Raw genomic sequence first — 14,600 nt, 5'->3', positions numbered from 1 at the left:
TACAGCACCACAGTTGTCGCATCGGGACACTGGTAATTTTTCACAAGGGAGGGACAACTGTATCATTATTAGTGATGGGCTGATTGATATCGAAGCTCCGATGCAGTATTTAAAGCACTATGTAACATTATCACGTGTTCAATGACGTCCGAAGTACAAGGTTCTAAACCCGGAGGCGCAACATCGCGAGATTTCCGGGAAACCGTGCAATAGACCAGGCCAGGGTTTTGGGTTTGAGAAGTGAACCATTTAAAACATTCTTCCTGAGTTGTTCATTTTCTCGAAATCTAAAGGCACAACCTAGATTCGGGACGATGTCTTAGGTAGTTGAACATGTTATTACTTTGATTTGACGGCATGCGCATTTCGGCGCAAGACGACCCTTAGAACCGATGACGTGTCTCTGTGCGTGAGCTTAGCTAGCCAACGTCGCTATGACATCGCCTACAAGTGTGATCAGGGATTTATATTGGAGAAGCAGTTTTAGCCCATCTTCATGTCTTTGGTAATACGAGTCAATTGCCGCGTTCATCTGCCAGTCAGAACTAGGCAACTCCGAAATGTCCGACTTGATAATTGGTTGTAGTTATACACTTCAATAAATCCATTCCAATAAGGCATGACATAAGGTATAGATACAACATCCTGCTGAAACAAGGCTTGTATCGCTCTGTTGTTGAATGGGACCAAAAGAGAAACAAATCTTTCCTACTGATGAGTCAACAGGGTCAATGGAAGGTAGGCTCTGAGGGTCAGGTCTTGACATGTTCCTGAATAATGAAGCAACACCTGAGGGAATGGCATCTAAAAGAATTGCAAAATCTTTAGGTGTTACAGGGACCTTGTAAAGTGATAAGAATTCCTTATAACTAAGTAAAAGGCCCTCTGCATTTACCAGTTGGCTCACCAATAGGATATTATTTCAGAACCAATATTCTAAAAACAAAGTATTTGTATACAATATATCCCGATTGTTCCATATACAATATCTGTGTGGAGAAAAATTATGCTTATAAATTAAGGACCATGACAAGAAAACCTGCCGATGAAAAACAGAAAGTGTCACTGGAACTTTGTCAATATTATAATTGCAAACCAACATGAAGTTAAGGCCACCAAAAGTAGAGAAGACATGATGAGGAATAAAATTCCACATAGAAGTGGGTCTTCTTAGGAATTGTTTTATCCAATTGATCTTAAAAGTATTATTTAAGGTAGTAAAGTCCAGAAAATTCGGCCCACCATTCTCATAAGTGTTCATTACAACAGTTTTCCTAATGTGATGGGTACGGTTTCTCCATAGAAAGTTGAAAAGCATCTGGTCTATCTCCTTGCTTATTTTACCGTCAAGATATAAAGATAGAGCGCCATATGTTAGTCTAGAGATACCTTCAGCCTTGGTTATTAGGACTCTTCCTTTTAAAGATAAGTCCCTCTGTAGCCATTGATTTAGCTTCTTCTGGGTTTTTTAATAAGAGGGTTAAAGTTTAGTAAGCCTCTAGACTTCTGATCCTTTGGTGTGCAAAAGAGCAGTAAAACAAAAACAAATGTGGGGATGAGGTAGGGAGTTGGTTGGATGGGCTATTTACAGATGGCTGTGTACAGCTGCAGCGATCGGTAAACTGCTCTGACAGCCGATGCTTGAAGTTAGTGAGGGAGATATGTCTCCAACTTCAGTGATTTTTGCAATTCGTTCCAGTCATTGGCAGCAGAGAAATGGAAGGAAAGGCGGCCAAAGCAGGTGTTGGCTTTGGGGATGACCAGTGAAATATACCTGCTGGAGCGCGTGCTACAGGTGGGTGTTGCTATGGTGACCAGTGAGCTGAGATAAGGCGGAGCGTTACCTAGCAAAGACATAGATGACCTGGAGCCAGTGGGTTTGACGACGAATATGTAGCGAGTACCAGCCAACAAGAGCATACAGGTCGCAATGGTGGGTAGTATATGGGGCTTTGGTGAGTAGTATATGGGGCTTTGGTGACAAAACGGATGGCACTGTGATAGACTGCATCCAATTTGCTGAGTAGAGTGTTGGAGGCTATTTTGTAGATGACATTGCCGAAGTCAAGGATCGGCAGGATAGTCAGTTTTATGAGGGTATGTTTGGCAGCATGAGTGAAGGAGACTTTGTTGCGAAATAGGAAGCCGAGTCTAGATTTCATTTTGGATTGGAGATACTTAATATGAGTGGAAGGAGAGTTTACAGTATAACCAGACACCTAGGTATTTATAGTTGTCCACATATTCTAAGTGAGAACCGTCCAGAGTAGTGATGCTAGGCGGGAGGGCGGGCGGGTGTGGGCAGCGATCGGTTGAAGAGCATGCACTTAGTTTTACTAGCATTTAAGAGTAGTTGGAGGCCACGGAAGGAGTATTGTATGGCATTGAAGCGTGTTTGGAGGTTTGTTAACACAGTGTCTATTTACCCAATATGTCATGGTTAGCTGTTGTCTTCTTAACTTTAACGGCATTTCTAACCAACTCTACCTGCATCCCTGCCACCGGGGAGGTCCTGCGTACTCCACAACATATTTTTCGGGCTTGGGACTGGACTACATCCAGCTTTTTTAAAGATGTCTGAGCAGCTGATCCATATGCTACAATTCCATAATCCAGTGATGACCTTAACAGCGTTAGATATAGAATGGCATTGAAAATGCTATCTGCCACCCACTCCGTTAAAATTTGATTTCTATTTTTTTAATTTAACCTTTATTTAACCAGGTAAGCTAGTTGAGAACAAGTTCTCATTTACAACTGCGACATGTCCAAGATAAAGCAAAGCAGTGCTACACAAACAACAACACAGAGTTACACATAGAATAAACAAGCGAACAGTCAATAACACAATATAAAAAAAGAAAGTCTATATACAGTGTGTGCAAATGGTGTGAGGAGGTAGGCAATAAATAGGCCATAGTAAAAAAGTTATTCACAATTTGGCATATTAACACTGGAGTGATAAATGAGCAGATGATGATGTGCAAGTAGAGATACTGGTGTGCAAAAGAGCAGAAAAGTAAATAAAAACGATATGGGGATGAGGTAGGTAGATTGGGTGGGCTATTTACAGATGGACTATGTACAGCTGCAGCGATCGGTTAGCTGCTCAGATAGCTGATGTTTAAAGTTAGTGAGGGAAATATAAGTCTCCAGCTTCAGCGATTTTTGCAATTCGTTCCAGTCACTGGCAGCAGAGAACTGGAAGGAAAGGCGGCCAAAGGAGCTGTTGGCTTTGGGGATGACCAGTGAGATATACCTGCTGGAGCGCATGCTACGGGTGGGTGTTGTTATCGTGACCAGTGAGCTGAGATAAGGCGGAGCTTTACCTAGCATAAGCTTATAGATGACCTAGAGCCAGTGGGTCTGGCGACGAATATGTAGCGAGGTCCAGCCGACTAGAGCATACAGGTCGCAGTGGTGGGTGGTTTAAGGGGCTTTGGTGACAAAATGGATCGCACTGTGATAGACTGCATCCAGTTTGCTGAGTAGAGTATTGGAAGCTATTTTGTAGATAACATCGGCGAAGTTGAGGATCGGTAGGATAGTAGGTTTTACTAGGGAAAGTTTGGCGGCATGACTGAAGGAGGCTTTGTTGCGAAATAGAAAGCCAATTCTAGATTTGATTTTGGATTGGAGATGTTTATTATGAGTCTGGAAGGAGAGTTTACAGTCTAGCCAGACACCTAGGTATTTGTAGTTGTCCACATATTCTAGGTCAGAACCGTCCAGGGCAGTGATGCTAGTCGGGCGGGCGGGTGCGGGCAGCGAACGATTGAAAAGCATGCATTCCCTCCGATTTGACACCCTGAACTCTGTCTGCGAAGTAGTTGAAACAGGCGAGGCAGTCATTTGAGAAACCAAGGCTATTGAGTCTGCCGATAAGAATACGGTGATTGACAGAGTCGAAAGCCTTGGCCAGGTCGATGAAGACGGCTGCACAGTACTGTCTTTTATCGATGGCGGTTATGATACTGTTTAGTACCTTGAGCGTGGCTGAGGTGCACCCGTGACCAGCTCGGACATGTTCTATTTCTGTGCCAGAAATATGGGAGGAAAGGGAGTGATTGTTATTAGATTTGAGGAGCAATGGGGTTGAACAGCCAAGATTAAGTGAAGTGCTGGGGAAATCTTCAGGAGATGTAGTATTTAATTATGTATTTCGTTTCCTTAGGGAGAGGAGACTGTTGGGTAAGATTTAGGCCTTGACTGTCTCTGGTCCAAACTCCAGTCCAGTTGGTGGCGGTAATGCAGCTTAAAGTTGGTTGCCAACCGCCATATAAAGCTCACAGAAGAAGGTTTCCGATCTCCATTTTATTATAGCTAGCAGCTCATGTCGCAGGTTCAGACAGGCGTTTCGACGGAAGACTGCAAACGGATCGAATATTAGTGTTGGTTTTACAATACGGTAAATAACACATACCTAAATAATGCAAAATGTGTAATGAATTTCATTTTTCAATTCATGTTTATTTTATATTTACTGACTCTTGCATTTATACTAGCTAGCTAATGTTAGTTAGCCCACCGAAGAGCTAGCTAGCTAGGGACGTTATCCATTTTCAGTATTTTCGCAGCTAGTTAGTGAAGTTAGCTGAAATGGCTAAACCAACTGTACTACATCATGTAATTGTATTGACAAATGTTTAAGTGAATTTGCAGCTATACTCGGGCCTCACACGTAGCCCATGGCACGTAAATTAAAAAGTGAACTAGGAGGGAGCAAGCCAAGCAAATGTCGTGAGGGTTTTATCTCGTCAAGGCCCCAGCCCGGGCTTCTGCCATTTTGCATAACTACATACGGGCAGCTAGTTAGTAACCTTAGTGAACGATGCAAAGGGGGTGTGGGCGATTTTGACCAACGTTGGATCAGAAAACAAGCTTGTTCTAACATACTTATTATTACTTTGTTGTAGCTGTAATGGCAGAACCTGTTAATCTTTCACGGCAATTATATATTAGAAGAATTACCGCAATGCATTTCCATGTGCTATGCATTTCCACACCACTTGATTTATGCCCTGTATTAATTTCTGGCACTATGTTGCCTACCTCAAATTCAGCCAGAACGACGCAAAACATCTGATTGCGTGTTATAACAAAAAAACACCTGGCTGTTTGAATGTGGCTTTGTAAATTGTATGTGGAGGGAAATTTGTAAATCTGCGTGTTATGAACATAGACTATAGTAAAGTCCTACTTGAATATAAATTGTGTGGAAAATGTGTACTACGTGAAAATCTAAATGGACAATTCTTCTTTCAGTTTCTCATTCACGTTTGCGGAGTATCAATTTTTGTTTTGAAAATTGAGACCTGTTGAAATGGCAGGTAATTACAAAAGTTTTCGTACCTTGCATGCCAGTACACTTGACAGATTGACTGTTTGACACAAGAATTTCAAATAATTAGAGGTGTGTTTGTTCCAGAACTGCTTGATGTAGCTTTTCTGGTTCATGTCTATATAAGGTTCCCTTTGTACATTGGCCATTCTGCTGCCTTTTGAAGCATGATTCCTAGAAAGCAAAACTAGTCAGATACTGTGAACCATCAACTCTAATACCAAAGAGTGAGTGGAACCTGATGAATTCTATACATTCTGCTTAATATTTTTACAGATCCAGCCATGCACCGAGATTGCCCTCTCGACTGCAAGGTCTATGTGGGAAACCTGGGAAATAATGGTAACAAGACAGAGCTGGAGAGGTCCTTTGGCTATTATGGGCCACTTCGCAGTGTCTGGGTAGCAAGGAACCCCCCAGGCTTTGCTTTTGTGGAATTTGAAGATCCAAGGGACGCAACAGACGCAGTGAGGGAGCTTGATGGAAGGTAAAGCCTAAGAACAAGTTTCTGGTATAAAAAAAAAATAACTGAATGATAGAATCAGGAAATTGAGAACTGTTGAAATGAGAGGCAATCACTAAAGTTTTTGTTCCTTGCATGCCAATATACTTGACAGATTGACTGTTAGACCAAAGAAATTAGAGACATTCCAGAACTGTTTGAAGTTCTGTTTTTGCTTTATGAATGCACATTTTCTCCATGTGCTTTTCACTTTATAAAATAACTATGACAAGCCTAGTTTGCTTGGAGATCCTTGTTTCCAAGCAATGCACTTACTCTGATATTTGGAAGGACTATATATTAATTTCAGTTGCCACTGGCTTCCGTTTAAATACCCGACAGGTGGCGAAAAAAGTCCATGTATGCCATAATGTTTTGGTGACCGTTAAACAGTATACCTGTGGTAACATCCTTATTGATCTGCACAGGACACTAAGTGGTTCTCGTGTGCGAGTGGAGCTGTCCAATGGTGAGAAACGCACCCGCAACCGGGGTCCTCCTCCCTCGTGGAGCAGACGTCCTCGAGATGACCATCGCGGGCGTCGTGGTAGCCCGCCCGCCAGGCGCAGGTAACCCGTCTCCCGTACAGGGCTTTATGATAGCAATGCCCAACAGACTACGAATCCCTTTCTTCCCCTTTTCCTATTTAAACTATTTTGTTTTTACCTGTGTCTTTCCAAAATGCGTCTCCTGTTTCTCTGCACCATGTTGATAGTTCAGCTCTGACTGTTTGATAACCCTTGCTTCCATGGTAGTCTACAGCGGTTACTGTGATGTGGTGCTGAAAACGTGCTGTTTTCATCTTCATTATCATTGATCAATTTAACGAGTTCCAGGGAACTTTAGATCCAGGGGGTGGGTACAGTGTGAAATGAAGTGTGCTGCTTTGTATGCCAAGTTAGGTACATTTGCATTTACTGCTGCCACATTTTCTCTAAATTTGGATTGCAAACTTTTCACTGTTGCCTGAAGCACTGAATGTGTTTTGTAAGTGTTCTATACTGTGTGCACTTGCAAGATTATTTTAAGATTTGACAAAGTGTGAAAATTGCAGCTAGCTTTTTAAGTAGGTGATTCGTATTACAAAGCAGTACCTATCTATGAACCCGGTGGGGTGGGAGGGAAGCTTAATGATGCTAGATTGGTTGTTTTTGTTACAAATTGAGGTTGCTTTTTTATTTACCATTCATATTAATAAAAATGAACCCCCGTTACAGAGTCATCACCATGCCTCTTCTCACCACCCTCTGAGTCAGTCAACTAGTCCTCTTTCAGCATCATGTGACCTCTGACCAGCGTGCCCCAATCAGCTTGGCTGGTGTCGTGTCACATGACCCAGGCATGGCCAGTCGTCAGGTTGCACCAGCCCATTGGTTCCTGCGCATGCAGTTCTCAGCCTCCTCCTCCAACCTTAACCAAATCGGCAGCGGCCCACCTCACATTCCCGACCAATCAGCGTTTTACGTCCCCAAATGTCTACACTACAACCTACCAGCAGCAGCCTTCGGCTAACCAATAAAAGCAGGAAAAATCCACAGCCAGCCCCCATCCGCCAGCCAACTAATCACCTCGCAGCATCTGGCCAGTCCTTTTCAGCCAAATCTGCCTACCCGGCCGACAGTCTGCCTCCCCTTCGTCATTTCTAGCTTGTTGAAAACCAAAAGACTAGTAAGTTTTTCCTGCTTCATACAGTACACTGCTGATTACAAATTTAAAAGTGAAGAGAAAGCTGCTTTTAAAAAAAGGTTCTCCTTTATTTGAATCAAATAGGGTTGGTATTTCTCACTCATTACTGTAATCCGTTGATTTAAAGGGGCATGGCTCTGCATCCAGTGAGTCTAGGACCCTGTCATTTTGACATGTGAATTATTAAATTGTGACTTTCTAAATGTTCAAAGGAGCTATTCTGATCAGTGCTTCCCCTTCCAAAGTGTAGGTCCCTTCCTGGTTTAGGTCGCAGTGGTCCCATCTTGTGTGTACTTTGCGGTTGTGCATAATATGTAACCTTGATTTTACTGCAGCATTAAGAGGCCCCGTACCCAATGTTTTACCATTAGTTATGTTACAACCCTTCATTTTCTTACCCCTCCCCATTTGGTATAAATGCACTTCTTTCCCAAGCACTTTTTTGCCATTCTCTCAGCTGGCAGTATTAACTAACCATGACCTTTTAGGGGAGGTGATGACTGAATTTCGGATTACAAATGCCTTATCAGCGGTCACCCATTCTCATCCCTTAGGAGGGGTGTAGACTATAACTTTGTGCCCACTGAGGGCCAGTTTTCAGTGGGGACTGTAGGGTTTACTTCAGGGGAGTACAGGTAATTTGTGGGTCGGATGGGTTTGGTATCAATGGGTCACCAATGTATTATGCTCTGCTTTTGACACCCTGTCACACCCCCACCCCACCAGATCTCCACGAAGGAGGAGCTTCAGCCGCAGCCGAAGCAGGTATGTTGACAACCATAAGTGTTATTGTAAAATTGAACGGCCATACTGTGGGCAACTAAGAGCAAAACAGATTATTGGTCATGGAAGCATGGACTTAAGGACCCAATTTTCAATCATACATAAAATAAATAAATATATATTTTTAACACAGCTTTCCAGAGGGTAACTGACAAACGTGTCAATGATGACATCCTCTTGTCAACAGAGGCCTCAGTAAGATGCAGGTTGCTTTGGTTAATTCTGTGGTTCCTTCTGTATGCAGGTCTCTCTCCAGAGACAGGAAGAGGGAGAGATCTCTATCCCGGGACAGAAACCATAAACCCTCAAGATCATTCTCTCGTTCAAGGAGGTAAACAGGAGAGGTTTTATGAGACAGAGCAAGGATCTTATATCTTGTCTTAATATAACAATGAAACCACTTGTGTTAGTACATGGCTGTAACATTGTTCTGAGAGTGCATGAATGCTCCGGGTAAAGTTTATATTAACATTCTGGCTTAACTGTTTTTCCCCTTTTCACAGCCGCTCCAGATCTACTGAGAGAAAGTAATAAGATTCACGGCAATCGATGGATGAACAAATACAGGCATCCCTCTAGCGAGTTGTTTCATGTGATGGACTTTAAATGACCTCTGGTCATATTTGTCACTTTTTTTTTTTAACAATCAAATATGTTTAGTATTTGCTTCTTTGTGGCTTTCAAGGTATCTATTTCCTCTGTATTTTGTAAATAAGTGGGTATGCAGGTGTAATACGTTACTGAAAGGGCTGAACTCGAGAACCAACTTCTCATTCAAAATACCATATAAGACATCGATGTTAGTCAAACATTTATTCCAGTGCCAAAATTGACAAAGAAAATGCAAGTGGGTACTTATAAAGTCAGTATCGTCCAAAACAGACTTGTGAGATTTGTGTGCAAGAGTTCAGCATGACTTGAGTGTTTGAGTCTCTGAATGTCTAAAAGTACAAGGTCAAGGAAAGGCCCTGTTTTAAATAGTCTAGTGCTCACGTCACATTTCCATGTCAGCAAGATTTGTCTGGAGGTGGTAAAAGGCTATGGTCATCTATTATATGTTGATTAATATATGTATCTTGTCGTCTAACTGATCTATAGGATTTTCGCTGTTCTTCCAGTTCCTGTTGGTAAATATTTGTCAATGGGAATAATGGCACCCTTATTCAGGATATTGGAATCTATTTGAGAAAAGATATGCAAAGTACTGAATACAATTATCTCAATTTTGGCTCTACAATATTCCACTTTCTTTTCCTTTGTACTATTTGTAATGTTCTCTGAATTAAAAACTGGTTGTAGAAAAGTCTTCGGTTACAATTTTGTTGGGAGATATAAAATATTAAACTGTCTACAGACGTCAAAGATGTTCTTGCTTTGGATGTAGAATCATTGATATGAAACTAGAATACATCCAACTATGCCCCCCATCACAAATCAACAGGGAAATGCTGGGCTTCATGAGTGCTTATATTTATTTGGTATTGAGGCATACAGCGGATTTCCAACAAGAGGTTGGGAAATGTATTTCTTTGATTTGAGCAAACACTAATAGGTCAGAACAAATGTTTGATCTTTATTCTACAAATGTGCATACTTGATACTTTTTTGTTTGTCTTCAGATTTACAAGAGGTAGCTGATTAAATGGCATGATCATTACACAGATGCACCTTGTGCTGGGGACAAAATGCCACAGATGTCAAGTTTTGAGGGAGTGTGCAATTGGCATGCTGACTGCAGGAATTTCCATCAGAGCTGTTGCAAGATAATTGAATGTTCATTTCTCTACCATAAGCTGCCTCCAATGTCATTTTAGAGTGGGAATGTTGCTGGGAGTATTTCTGTCTGTATTGAAGCTCTTTTGTGGGGGGAAACTCATTCTGATTGGCTGGGCCTGGCTCCCAAGTGGGTGTGTCTAGGCCCACCCATGGCTGCACCCAGCCCAGTCATGTGAAATCCATATATTAAGGCCTAATGAATTAAAGTTGACTGATTTCTTCATATGAATTGTAACTCAGTAAAATCTAATTGTTGCATGTTAACAAAAATATAAACTTAAGTATATTTGCACAACCATTGATTACAAACGATTGGCATTATGATTGGCTGGGCCTGGCTCCCAAGTGGGTGGGCCTATGCCCTCCAAGACCAATCCATGGCTGTGCCCCTGCCCATGTGAAATCCATAGATTAAGGCCTAATTTATTTATTTAAATTGACTGATTTCCTTATATGAACTGTATCAGAAAAATATTTGTAATTGTTGCATGTTGTGTTTATATTTTTGTTCAGTATCGTTTTCCTTCAATTCGTAAGAGGCTGAATGTATCTCACCGAAGAAAGCATCCAAGCGAGCAAAACAGCGCCCCTCTGTATGTGTAGGCCATCTATCTGATGCCGTCTGGACATAAAGAGTATGACATTGTTGCCTCCAGTAGCATTGAATGCAAGGGAAGCCAACGAGCAATTGGCCTCAATGAGCATTGAGCTAAACTGAGTGAGCTCAACTGTGAATGGTCCTGGAGCACCAAAAAAAGCCTGTTTTGGATTTGGCTTCACTCCTATTACATCGAGAAATACGTCATTGACAGAAACAACTTGAATTGTTCAATTTCATTGTGTTCTTGCCCTCTGGTGGCAAGCTAGCTAGCTAAAATTGTCCCTTTCCTAAATTAGCCATGTAAGGAGATAGGGATTTGGACTTGTGGTTTTACTTAATTCTCTACTGGCCAATGATTATAACGGCGATTCTGATCCAACCGTAAATGTATACATTGGACTCAGAGGATGGAAGTTCAATATGTAGCTAGATGTAGAAGAATAATGTTAACTAGCTAACGTTGCCTATAAGAGGAAGTTAGGCTAGCAAGCAATCATTTTAGCCAGATTAAAATAAAACCTTGTACTGTATGACAGAGCCATAGACTGTTTCGTCAACATGAAAGAAAGGAGGATGGCATTGGCGTCTCCACAAGAAGGGTGAGTCAACATATTTTTTTCTACTTGCACGCACACACAAACAAATCAATCATGGACAGCCACATCATATTTACCTTATGTTGATTGTTTTTGGTATCTTTTAGTTGATGTTGAAATGGTGCTGGAATAGTGGAGGCAGCTCCTGTTTTCTTTGCGACTTGCAATATGCTTTTTGGACTTCACCGGACAGAGGTTGCTCTCCAGTTTAGTAATGCAACAAAGGTGTGGTGGAATTTATTCTGCCACTACATCTTATTGTCTCGACCTTACGCGTATATATCACGGTGTCAAGGTATATGAACTAACAGGTTATAGAGCAAACAATGCAATTATCACAACACATAAGTTGTAATATGTACATTCTTTCTGGCTTCCCCAGGGATTTTACCCACACACCGCTACTGTAAGTTAGTTCTGCCATTAGGTTCCAGAAAGGGGAGAGGAGGTCAGTTATACCTTAGGTTCCAGAAAGGGGAGAGGTCAGTTATACATTAGGTTCCAGAAAGGGGAGAGGAGGTCAGTTATACATTAGGTTCCAGAAAGGGGAGAGGAGGTCAGTTATACATTAGGTTCCAGAAAGGGGAGAGGAGGTCAGTTATACATTAGGTTCCAGAAAGGGGAGAGAAGGTCAGTTATACATTAGGTTCCAGAAAGGGGAGAGGAGGTCAGTTATACATTAGGTTCCAGAAAGGGGAGAGGAGGTCAGTTATACATTAGGTTCCAGAAAGGGGAGAGGAGGTCAGTTATACATTAGGTTCCAGAAAGGGGAGAGGAGTTCAGTTATACATTAGGTTCCAGAAAGGGGAGAGGAGGTCAGTTATACATTAGGTTCCAGAAAGGGGAGAGGAGGTCAGTTATACATTAGGTTCCAGAAAGGGGAGAGGAGGTCAGTTATACATTAGGTTCCAGAAAGGGGAGAGGAGGTCAGTTATACATTAGGTTCCAGAAAGGGGAGAGGAGGTCAGTTATACATTAGGTTCCAGAAAGGGGAGAGGAGGTCAGTTATACATTAGGTTCCAAAAAGGGGAGAGGAGGTCAGTTATACATTAGGTTCCAGAAAGGGGAGAGGAGGTCAGTTATACATTAGGTTCCAGAAAGGGGAGAGGAGGTCAGTTATACATTAGGTTCCAGAAAGGGGAGAGGAGGTCAGTTATACATTAGGTGCTATGATCCACATCTAATATCCCTTCATTCTGTGACTGAATGACAATTTAGTTTCAATAATATCACAAAACAAACTTTACTGTCAAAATAGCTTTGTCTTCGGCTTCATAAACTTAAACTCATCTCCTATGATCATATGAATGGCCTCCATCTGAATGCCCTCATCTCATAATAGAGTAAGCTACTTTGGATAAGTATGTGTTACATTTATAAAATGTATCGCATGTCATAGGTGTAAATGTACTAATGACAATGGTTTTAAAAAGTCACACCTGGACATCACAATTCTAAAATTGTAAACAAAATCCTATAACTGACTACAACTGGTGGATAAGAGGGGAGGTTGACCAATTCGTAAATTAGTGATTGAAGTGAATTTTTATTTAACTAGGCAAGTCAGTTGAGAACAAATTCTTATTTACAATGACGGCCTACCCAGTGGCGGTTCTAGACCATTTCAACTGGGGGGGGCCAAGCTGTGGCCAGTTGTACTGTTAGAGGGGCCAGTTACATTAGACGTTATTGTTGTCATATCGTTTTCTTCACTGCATTAGCAGGCAAAAGACCATGTTCATAATCATCATCGTTGCCACTGTCTAATAACGGATGTAAAAAAAGAACGATAGCAAAAATGTATGTAAAAATTATTTCATACTCCACATTTATGGGGGCCACAAGGGGGTCCAAAATTGTTGTCACAGAGGCACTGGCCCCCCCTCAGAACCGCTAGTGGGCCTACCCCGGCCAAACCCAGACCACGCTGGGCCGATTGTGCACCTCCCTATGGGACTCCCAATCACAGCCAGATGTGATACAGCCTGGATTCGAACCAGGGACTGCAGTGACACCTCTTGCACTGAGATGCAGTGCCTTAGACCACTGTGCCACTCGGGAACCCCTGGTCCTCATGAAAGTACTATAAAAAGGTAACTTTAATTGTAATATCACAAGAACTTTACATAACTTACATTTTAAAAGGGTGGTGACTGTCAAAGTTCCCTGTTGAATTCCCTCCATTATTACAAAACAGGAGTATATTCCAGCCTTTCTGGGTGTCTGTGAAAGCTCTGGGTCTGGACACCACCCTCTGCAACTGGGTCCTGGACTTCCTGACATGGACCAACAACACCACCACTCTTGTCAACAGCGTCTCTACTTTCTAAGGCGGCTGAAGAAATTCAGCATGTCACTCCAGTCCTCTCCAAATACTACTGCTGAACCATCGAGAGCGTCCTGACCAGTTGCATCACGGCCTGGTAAGGGAATTGTCCTCATTGAAAATGTGTGGGTTGAATTGAAGAGGCCAATCCATAAGCGCAGAGGCAGGATACCAAGGACCTGGGAAGATTCTGTATGGAGGAATGGTCTAAGATTCCTCCCAATGTGTTCTCTAATCTCATAAAACATTTTAGAGGAAGGCTCAGTGTCATTATCCTCGCAAGGGGAGGCTGCTGGAGTATTAATCATTTTTAGATGTTTTTTTAAATTACTTGTTTGACTAAATCTCTCTCTGAGCAATTGTATTAGTATAAAATAATATAATTTTCCCATTTTTGTGAACATACAATTTAGTTCAGTATGTGTATTATTTATTTTATACAGTCGTTTTTGCTTACCTTTGTCAGGGGTGCCAATAATTTGGGACCTGACTGTAATACCCTCAAATAAAAGTTGACACTGTACTGTCACCTCATATAAAACATTTGATCTCAAATCCAAAATGGTGGAGTATAGAGGCAAATTTAGATTGCAGATTCACTGTCCAAATTCATCTGGAGGGGAGTGTACCTTCTCGTTTAAAATGTCATAACTTGCAAAGGAACCAAGAGCCCCTGTTAACCTCCTGCATTGCTAAACAAATGGGTTACTGTCCCATGAGGCTGAGATTCTGGTCATTAAACACTCTTTCATGAGAGTAGGTCAACTGTCAGGGGTCTTTTATTTGCGGCTGCAGTGGGAAGGAACCGGGCAGGACGCCAGCAGCAATGAGGTTGGCTGGGGCGATCTGTGGAATAGAATGGAGATAGTGTGGCAGCCTGATGTTTTGGCTGACATAAGCAAGCCTGACTTCGAGAACAGGTAGATCAGTCGGAGCTAGCTCAAATTTTGGCACAAGATTGATCCACGACGTGGAGCTGTGGTTCCTTA

At 42.0% G+C, this 14,600-nt stretch overlaps 1 protein-coding gene across 2 annotated transcripts; it reads left to right on the top strand.

Annotated features, from left to right (window-relative positions):
* The first annotated feature begins 4,181 nt into the window (after positions 1 to 4,181).
* LOC106583084 (serine/arginine-rich splicing factor 3) lies at positions 4,182 to 9,618 on the top strand. Of its 2 annotated transcripts, XM_014166884.3 has the most exons (7): positions 4,290 to 4,408; positions 5,266 to 5,330; positions 5,618 to 5,828; positions 6,272 to 6,412; positions 8,256 to 8,294; positions 8,557 to 8,643; positions 8,816 to 9,618. In XM_014166884.3, exons 2-7 carry the CDS (start codon positions 5,324 to 5,326, stop codon positions 8,841 to 8,843), a joined length of 513 nt encoding a protein of 170 aa, XP_014022359.1. In that variant the 5' UTR covers positions 4,290 to 4,408; positions 5,266 to 5,323; the 3' UTR covers positions 8,844 to 9,618. The 2 variants fall into 2 exon arrangements, with proteins under 2 accessions (XP_014022360.1, XP_014022359.1); XM_014166885.3 differs by lacking the exon at positions 5,266 to 5,330 and having other exon boundaries at positions 4,182 to 4,408; positions 8,816 to 8,951.
* Positions 9,619 to 14,600: the final 4,982 nt, after the last annotated feature.

The sequence above is a fragment of the Salmo salar genome, chromosome 22 (genome assembly GCF_965601325.2).
Source record: "Salmo salar chromosome 22, fSalSal1, whole genome shotgun sequence".
NCBI classification, from domain to species: Eukaryota; Metazoa; Chordata; class Actinopteri; order Salmoniformes; family Salmonidae; genus Salmo; species Salmo salar.
This window is presented reverse-complemented; position numbering and strand designations above follow the sequence as displayed.

Excerpts from the sequence above, each read along its gene's own strand:
- LOC106583084 (XM_014166884.3), top strand. Across the intron at positions 5,829-6,271 it reads GTGAGGGAGCTTGATGGAAG|GACACTAAGTGGTTCTCGTG; the intron begins GTAAAGCCTAAG and ends TGATCTGCACAG. Across the intron at positions 8,295-8,556 it reads TTCAGCCGCAGCCGAAGCAG|GTCTCTCTCCAGAGACAGGA; the intron begins GTATGTTGACAA and ends TTCTGTATGCAG.